This window comes from Misgurnus anguillicaudatus, chromosome 16 (assembly GCF_027580225.2).
Source record: "Misgurnus anguillicaudatus chromosome 16, ASM2758022v2, whole genome shotgun sequence".
In the NCBI taxonomy this organism is placed as follows: Eukaryota; Metazoa; Chordata; class Actinopteri; order Cypriniformes; family Cobitidae; genus Misgurnus; species Misgurnus anguillicaudatus.
Genome location: NC_073352.2, coordinates 25,915,976 through 25,925,000, shown reverse-complemented (window position 1 = coordinate 25,925,000; position 9,025 = coordinate 25,915,976). Strand labels below are relative to the sequence as shown.

Genomic DNA, 9,025 nt, shown 5'->3' with positions numbered 1-9,025 from the left:
GCCTTTCTTGTCTCTGTGCGTGCTGTGGCTCTGTCTGACGCAGCCTCTGCTGGCTTAGCTTGGCACAAATACTGGAAGTGAATGGCTTTAGCTACCATACTGCTCCCAATAAGTGACAAAATAATGCGAACATTTTCCTATTTATGTGTTGTGATTTGTATAGTCACCCCGTGTACAAATAACAAGGTCATATGAGACACAGCTATCTTTTAACACAGTGGTTTTCAAACTGGGGGCCGCAAGATTTTATAAAATACATTAATTTATCATGAACTCTGTGTAATTAAACCTAAAAAATAATAAGCCAACTAACCAACAGCACTACTAGGTATAATTTACATGTTTTGTTTAATTAAAATATTACATTTTAAAACTGTTTTTGTCATACATTTTCTTTTGGGGGCCGCAAAAAAATGCACTGTACACAAGGGGGGGGCCGCACATTGAAAAGGTTTTGGAACTACTGTTTTAAAAGTATACATACTGGGAACTATATTCTCAGAAGGCGAAGCACTGCTACTTGGGCGGAGTGATTTGCACAACTCTGACCGAACTCTCTGGTTCTCACCAGGGGCTTCTTGGGTGCTGCGAGCAAATCACTCCACCCAAGTAGCAGTGCTTCGCCTTCTGAGAATATAGTTCCCAGTATGTATACTGTTAAAAGATAGCTGTGTCTCATATGACCTTGTTATTTGTACACGGGGTGACTATACAAATCACAACACATAAATAGGAAAATGTTTGCATTATTTTGTCAATTATTGGGAGCAGTATGGTAGCTGAAGCCATTCACTTCCAGTCTTTGTGCTAAGCTAAGCTAGCGGGGGCTGCATCAGACAGAGTTACAGCACGCACGGAGATGAGAAAGGTATGTATGGACTTATTTAACTCTGGGGGATACGGTGAATAAGCTAAATTCCCAAAATCTGGGCGTGTTCCTTTAAGTAGACTAAAATGCATGTTTGACTGACATATCTTTAAATACCTCAGTGCTATTGTTTTGTTTCAAGATGCACACCAGTAATGTTTTTGTAAGGTATGTTGTAAAAACTATTTAAATATCATAATTTTAGTTTAACTAAGGCATAGTCCTGGCTTAATTTAAACCATGGGAAATCACTCCAATGTCTTTTTTTTTATTCCAAATGGCTTTTAAAATATTTTAAAAATCGTTATTTTGTTTCCTATTAATATTCAATCTGACAGGTGGACAGTCGTGACTGGTCTCGAAATGGGAACACCATTTCATTGGATGACGACACCGTGATTGATGTTCCGGAACCTTTCAATCGGACAGAGAATTATTGTGCAACCCTGGGGCACAAGGCAAATCACTCCTTCACCCCCAACTGCAAATATGACACGTGAGTGTAGATTTATATTCTGTAAATAAACAGAAGAGGTGTTTTTTTCTTACATTGAGCAGTATTATGATTGAGCAAAAAATGAAAGTTTTTCCTTTCCTTAAAGGCACAGTATGTAAGAAATTTATATCAATTAATCATAAAATGGCCCTGATATGTCACTAGACATTAAGAAATAATTTTTATTTCAAATACTTATATCACTGACAACAGTGTTCTGGCCAGGATATGTCATTTAAAAAGTGGAGTTGCAGCCCTCAACTGATGTTTATGTTGTCATTTTGTGTATTGGCCACCAGTTGTGCAATTGCAGTACCAGTTTTAGCCACAATCCTACATACTGTTCCTTTAATTATTGAAAATTTTCATGGATACTCGACAACGCTGTCAAAAAGAACTGCATTTACATGGAAACACAAATACATCTGAAAATGCTTTATTATGGTTCCAGCCCAGTAGATGGCAATGTTATTTTGTAAAAAAAGACTACAAGCCTGCGCGTATTCTTCTACACGGCAATAAATATAAACCATTGGTCATGGTCTACAAAATGTAACGTTACGGTGTAAAATGCGTCCGATGAAACCGTCTATAGTCCCTGTAGAGTAGATTTTCCTCTAGAGTAGGACCTCTCTTTGTTATTTGGAAACCGAAACATTGTTTTCCACAATGTATTTGTTCTAGAGGTCAGTTTAGTCGCTATATCCAGACCGAGGGGCAACCTACCGATCTCTCTGATTACTTCTGTATTGGCATCATTTTAAACTGCAATTCATTGACTGGCCATTGAAGGCTGGCTCTAAAAGGGGGTCAATTCCCATAGACCTCCATGGTAAAATGGCCATCTTTAGAGCAGAAAAAAATATGTTTACAGCCTGGTATAAAAATGCCTGGTTTAGTTAAAAGCCTGGTTTTTGGTCTGTATAGCTAATTTTGCCCTTCATGACAACTGTGAGGGGGTGAATTTTTTTGTAACTCATCCGTTTAAATGATATTAAGCCTTAAAGTTCTGCATAATTAAGGGTGTGGCCACATGAGTGACAGTTGAACAGCCACTGCTGTCACTAGAGTCGAGCTAGGTGGGCGTGGTTTCAGCAACCAGCCACCTCAGCTTCACCCACGTCCCGCCACTGCACCCATTTTCGGATATCCGCGAGTAATGCCCAGTGACATGGCAAAGATGGCAACGGCAGGCATCGCCTACTATTGGCTTCAAAAACGATCTTCAGAAACATATCGGTGACGTCACAAACACTACATCCATCTTTTTTTACAGTCTGTGATCCAGACCGATAAACAAGCACAGACCGGAAGTTAACTTTTCTTCTTGTTTTCTTTTAGGTTCATCCATCCTCGTTTTGGGCTAATAAAATGTATCCGATCAATCGATGCTGTACAGAAGGATGAGGAACTCACTGTCGATTATGAGTACGAAAATGAAATATCAGGGAAATCTGGTCCAGAGGCACCAGAATGGTACACAAAGCTGTTGCAGGAATTTCAGCAGAAAGGATCGGGAAGAGAGGCTAATGAAACCTGCTAAGATTCCCCATCACCCTTTCCTCTGCACTGATTTCGAAAATTTTGTCCGTTTATAAGAAAAGTAAATGTGAAATCCTCGCTCAAATTTTGAGGATCATTGAGCAAGCTGCAAAAATCTATGGTTTCTACAATGTGAAAGGACGTGCGGGTGTGTGTTGGCCACCGTGTGTTGGTTTCGCTATTAGGATATAGTTACTGAAAAAGTGAAATCTATGCTGTGAAGTAGGATTCAAATATCACTCCCAGTATTACATGGCATATGTAGCCTCTTTACAACAATTTGTGATTACTATGCAGTATTAATCTAGTGTCTTGATACTCCTCTGATATGTTCCTCTAAATTAACTATATGCACGGTTACTTCTCACGTTTACATTTTAGCATCATGAGCAGATTACAGCTGGGCACTGCTGCATCTCGCAGTGTTTCTCTTTAGCAAATTCAATTTAACCCTTAATTAATGAAATGCGTTTGAACAAATAAATGAATGCTAGGCATGATTATTTAACTAATTATATTCTGATTATAAACTAAGTATTACTCTTTTGATGCTGTAAAAACTACCTCAGTATATTGAAGATGCTACCACACCAATGAGTGACGGTTCACCAGAAGTTTTTCAGCTGCCTTATAATACTGCGCATGCTCTTAAGAATGAATGTTACATGCGAATGGTCAATCGATAATACCAGACTTTTATATATTGCATGGTTGGAAACGTAATATTCTTGCACACAAATTTGTCCTGCCTCTTGTGGATTATACAAACCCACACGTTAGGCTATACAAAGTTGAAATTGTTACTACTGGTCTTGAATTACATTTTACTGGCAATGCAATGTGCATGTTTATATATTTCTATTTTTTACAACAAAAGTACAATGGGAGAATCTATACCACCAAAAGAAAAGTTTAATGTGTATTGTTGGAAGTGAAAAAAACCGAACATACCTGAGAATAAGGCACAAGATGAAGAGAAATATTTATACACTGAACTGTGAATTTCAGGCTTTTGATTTCTGACATTTAATCTGTTTACAAGGATAACTGTGAAATCCTCATTCAAATTTTGAGGATCATCGAGCAAGCTGCAAAACCCTATGGTTTCTACAATGTTGAAGGACTAGTATGCGTGTTTGCTGGCCATCGTGTGTTAGTTTCACCTCAAGGATAAAGTGACTTACAAGGAAATGAAATCCATGCAGTGGAGTAGGATTCAAAGATCACCAACTTTTCTATGGGATATGCAGCCTTTTTACAACAACCTGTGATTACTATGCAGTATTAAACTAGTGTCTTGAATTAAACTAGCTCCTCCAAAGGGTTCCCCTATACTGAAAATACAGGACTTTTATATATTGCATGGTTGGAAACACTTATATTCTTGCACACCAGTTGGGTTATACAAAATTACAATTGTTGAAATGTTTACTAGTTGTCTTGAATTACATTATTACACTGGAAATGCAATATGCATGTTTATATATTTCTGTTTCTTCACAACAAGATGGAAGATCTACACCCTTAAAAAATGTTTAATGTGTATTTGTTGGAAGTGAGTGAACAGAATGTATCTGAAGAATACGGCACAAGATGAAGATAAATATTTATATACTAAACCTCAGGCTTTGATATGCAATATGCTACCAGCAAAGATTTCTCAATAAAAACCAACAGCACGAAACTCTGTTTATTTGTCTCATTTTTTATGTTCTCTATTACAGTTTTTCTTAGTCACTTTGGAGCATTTCTCAGATAAGAAATTGTTTTTTTAAACACTGTTCAGTTGTGCACAACATAAAACAAATTCTCATTGTTTTCAACAAATTGCTAATGCTTTGGTACATTTATGCAAATGATTATGTACAATTGTTTCCTACATTTTCAGACCTCAAAACATTTAGAAATTAGTTAATCATACAAGGCATGTCATGCAAAATTGCTGAACTTTGTGTGATAATCTGTTACTATAGTCATGTTTTTTTTCCAGGTTTTTTTTAGTCTTTTGTAAATGTGAACTCAACTGATCATTGCTGTCAAGTAAATCGTGAAATTTTTTAAAATCACACTGTTTGTAATTTGTTTACAGAAAAAGGTAAAAATGTGAATTTGTCCATAGTTTATATCACAAAATACTGACACTTATGTACACTTAGACAACATGGCTAAATATTTAATTTTCATGAACAATTTCTTGCCGTATACAATGAACCTTTCTAATTTTTTTATTTTTTATTTGTACTGTAAAATATATATATTTTTTTATTTTTCAAAATCACACTGCGTGTAATTTGTTCACAGAAAAAAGGTAAAACTGTGAATTTGTCTATAGTTTACATCACAAAATACTGACACTTATAATAGTGTACACTTGGTACATAGACAACATGGCTAAATATTTCATGAACAATGACACATGGACTTGTCATTTTGATGCCATTTTGCAGGACATATGTTGTGCAGTTTGTACGAATTATTCTGAGAAATTGACTTAATTTTTAGCAATTTTTTAAAATCGAGAACTGCTCCAAAGCGATGAGAAAAACTGTAAGCACGATACAAAAATATTCATTAAATGTTTTTAAAAATGTAAAGTCAAATTTAGACACAAACATTGGTTGTAACATGTGTGCTGTGGGGGAGTGGTCACGGCACTGCACCTGCGCGCACTTCAGGTAAATGAGTGACACGCGCTGGACTTCACTGCTTACCTAAACAAAGCGGACCGGAAGTGCTAAAGAAACGACTCAGGTAAATGCGAAGCTTGTCTTTACACGTCTTAAAACACTTTCTAGAACAGCTTAGATTAACATTCGCTGTTTTGTTGTTTTAAAATCAACACAGGAACGTGCGAAGCGTCCACCACTTGCAGTTTAACGGTAGACTACGTATGATAAAATATCCAACCGCGTTTAGTAAAGACTATCGAATTATTATTTAAGTATTGTTCTTTTAAAGTTGCAGAAATAGTCTGAGAAACATAAAGAAACCCATTCACTTACTGTTTATGTTCATCTTCCTCTCCAAGGCCTAAGATGGACCGTTACAGGTATTTCATCTTCAATCAGAAGAGTGTGGTGCTGTTGGGCATCCTTCAAGTGGCGTGCGCTGGACTCTGCGTGGTTTGCGGATTTATAGATGCAGTGTTCCGCAAGAGCACAACTCTGAGTGAAACTAGAGCACCACTGTGGGCTGGATTGGTGAGAAAACCTTTAAATTTACTGTTTATCTAATTGATCACTATTCTGGCATCTTTACACAACGAGGCATGCTCAAACAGTTACAGAAAACCTGAAAAACATCAGGAAAAATATGTGACCCTGATTGATTTCACATTGATCTTTGACATGGCATACAGTAGGCCTACTCAGTAAATATTAAATATATCAATGTTGTATTTTCAAAGGATGATTTGATGTAAAAACAGCAAATGACATAAATTACTTGCTTGGTTTTCACTGGGCCACAGATGTAAATATGTACACAAAAATATGATATAGCCTAAATGTAAACATAATTTAAAATTTAGATTTCTATGCAAGTAATCAAATTCAAATAAAAACGATGATAATAAACCAATAAGCCATCAATATGCATTTTTATGACTGACACCGAAAATGTATTGGTCAAATAAGATGTGTGATGTAATGCTTTTAATGTTTTCATTCCTTTTAGATTATGGCTGTCCCTGGAGTGCTTGCCCTTTTTGCATCCCAAAAGAAAAGTCCTGTTTTGGTAATTTCTGCAATTTTTGGTATTTTTCTCTTTTTAACTGCTAGTCTGAACTTGTATGCCCATATCATCCATCAGTATAATCTTTTCTGACTGCTTGTGTCTTTATACCCATCTATCATAATATTGCACCCTCACTTACACTTTTAGGTAAACGTCATGATTGTGTCGGCTGTGATGTCTTTTGTTGCTGTTGTTATTGTGTTTGTGTACGCTTGCGTCACTCTGAGTTATGGAGAGGAGGACGATGAGATCTTCCATGCCCATCCTATCCCTGAAGTGGTACAGTCAGATTACCCCATTGCTTTTCAGTGTTTGTCAGTACGTCTTTAGTTGATATAATTGATCCAGTTGTGTCCTGTGTAGAGGTTTGTCCTCAGTCGGATGGTTAAAGGCGCTAACAGCACCCTTCTTGTGGTCTGCACGGGATCCGTGCTCTTTTCTTCTCTCATTACATTTGTTGGCTGCCGCAGTCTGCCGCTTTGCGGCTGCTATGACTCTGTAAATGGAATGGTAAGTGAAATCTGAGTCTTGTAGTATGTGACACTATATGAGCACTGCATGAATGTAGACTGACTAAAAATTATTTAATTTCTTCAGAGTACACGATGTTAAATCAAGTTTTTAAAATGTAACATAGACATGTAGACAACGACACTGTGTGCCTTGGTTTGGTCTATTAAGGAAGTTTCTTTAAGCATTTCCTTATAACTGTGATTTGTAATAAACAGTTGTTGTATGTTTATTGTGCAGCAATTTCTGGTTCCTCAGAATGACCCTAGTGCTCCAACAGAACTTGTCTGCACTTGGCAAGGTAAGAGAGATGTTGATGAAGTGGGTTGGTACATTGAGATAATATAATATAAGTTTATTTCAAAGAGTAGCTCCAACAGTGCAAACCATTATGATTATGCAAGTGAGGATGTGACTGACTGAAATTGTATCCTGCCCCATACAGGCGGAGATGAGCGAATCTTTAACTCTCCTGTGTCCTTCATGGATCACTGTCCTGATCAGGAACAGCGAGATATCTCAACACTTCCACCTTATAGCAGACTAGCATAAGAATTACTGTCTATGATTTTAAATGTGTCTCTTTGTGTTTGTAAGCCGTCACCGCAGGACTTCTATTTGTTTGTTGGATAGTTAACTTTTTGGATAATGAAGGGAAGGTTGAAAATCTAGATTTTAATTGCGCTTGTTTCCATTTGACAGATGTGTCTCTTTGTGTCTTTTATTTATTATCAGTGCCATATACATTTTATATTAACTTTTTTAAATACTAAAACTTAGTACATTAGCTTTATACTTTAAGGAAATTGCAGCTATGATGTACTGCAATGTTTTTATACATGAAACTTGTATTTATTTTTCAATAAATCTACTAAAAATGTATAATTCTGAGTGCTTTTTTATTGATATAAAAGTAAAAAAAGTATCTAAATTGATGTGATAAAATTATTATCAAATTAAGAGAGAATGTTTTTTGTGAATTTTTAGGCAAAACCCAGAGGCGAGTTAGCATTTTAGCACTTTTGATTCCATCGTCCCTTAGTCAATGGGTTTTTTGAATGTGGTTTTGGTTAAACCAAAATAAGATCTTGGGTTAACACAACCTACGACAAAAAACACACCAATACCCCATGTGCAATAAAAAAAATCTTTAACATGTCTTTAAGAGGGTGGTTGCTACATGGGACTACAGACGTTGTCAGGGACTTTAAACGTCATTGCACATGAAGATATCAAAAACAATTTGACATTGGCACAATTCCCAACAAACATTCATCCTCTGAGTATTTCCTTATCATGGAACATGTTTTCAAGTGTGTTTATAAAGTTAAGAGATGTCAGTGCAAGATGTTTTTAAATTTAGCCAGCTCTAACATGCATTTTAGTCTGGGACTAGAATAAGCCCTTTTCAGGAAACCACCCCATAGACTTTAAAATGTATAAAATTTGGGTCTGTAAAAATGATGGACAAAACATTTGTTAAACACATCTTATTTTCTGCGCTAATCCAAAAGTCTATGGGAAACATGATTGGGCGTTGTGGAGCGGAAACCGGTGTCCTGTTAAAGGGACATTACACTTTTTTTGAAAATATGCAAATTTTACATCTCCCCTAGAGTTAAACATTTGATTCTTACCGTTTTGAAATCCATTCAGCTGATCTCCGGGTGTGGCGCTAGCACTTCCAGCATAGCACAGCACAATCCATTGAATCTGATTAGACCATTAGCGTCACATAGCTAAAAGATAACCAGAGTTTCAGTATTTTTCGATATAGTCCCCTTGGTAACTTTCAATGGCAGGGGACTATTTTCGGGCAGTGTGTAATACCACTACACCTGCTGCAGCCATGTTACAGCAGCAAAATCTTTGAT

The 9,025-nt window shown here is 36.5% G+C and overlaps 3 protein-coding genes across 7 annotated transcripts in view; 2 read left to right on the top strand and 1 right to left on the bottom strand.

The window, feature by feature from the left end:
• Positions 1–4,592, top strand: part of setd7 (SET domain containing 7, histone lysine methyltransferase) — a 10,048-nt gene extending 5,456 nt beyond the window's left edge. For 2 of the 3 annotated variants that reach the window (XR_008637287.2, XM_055177806.2), the window contains one exon: positions 1,207–1,344. Coding sequence is in view for 1 of the 3 variants with exons in the window: in XM_055177805.2 (XP_055033780.1) it covers positions 1,207–1,364; positions 2,706–2,907 (360 nt within the window). In the remaining 2 variants the exon portion in view is untranslated. Of the gene's footprint in view, positions 1–1,206; positions 1,365–2,705 lie in introns of those variants that run through there. The other variant, XM_055177805.2, reaches the window with a different exon arrangement.
• The window catches only part of mgst2 (microsomal glutathione S-transferase 2), a 14,231-nt gene extending 8,199 nt beyond the window's left edge, over positions 1–6,032 (bottom strand). The window contains exon 1 of the mRNA XM_055177814.2: positions 5,909–6,032. Coding sequence (XP_055033789.1) covers positions 5,909–5,921 — 13 coding nt within the window. The 5' untranslated portion in view covers positions 5,922–6,032. The remainder of the gene's footprint in view (positions 1–5,908) is intronic.
• LOC129422107 (uncharacterized) lies at positions 5,504–8,036 on the top strand. Of its 3 annotated transcripts, XM_055177810.2 has the most exons (8): positions 5,543–5,657; positions 5,751–5,785; positions 5,935–6,106; positions 6,582–6,641; positions 6,789–6,920; positions 7,005–7,151; positions 7,392–7,452; positions 7,597–8,036. In XM_055177810.2, exons 3-8 carry the CDS (start codon positions 5,942–5,944, stop codon positions 7,701–7,703), a joined length of 672 nt encoding a protein of 223 aa, XP_055033785.1. In that variant the 5' UTR covers positions 5,543–5,657; positions 5,751–5,785; positions 5,935–5,941; the 3' UTR covers positions 7,704–8,036. The 3 variants fall into 3 exon arrangements, with proteins under 3 accessions (XP_055033782.1, XP_055033785.1, XP_055033783.1); XM_055177807.2 differs by lacking the exon at positions 5,751–5,785 and having other exon boundaries at positions 5,504–5,657; XM_055177808.2 differs by having other exon boundaries at positions 5,646–5,785.
• Positions 8,037–9,025: the final 989 nt, after the last annotated feature.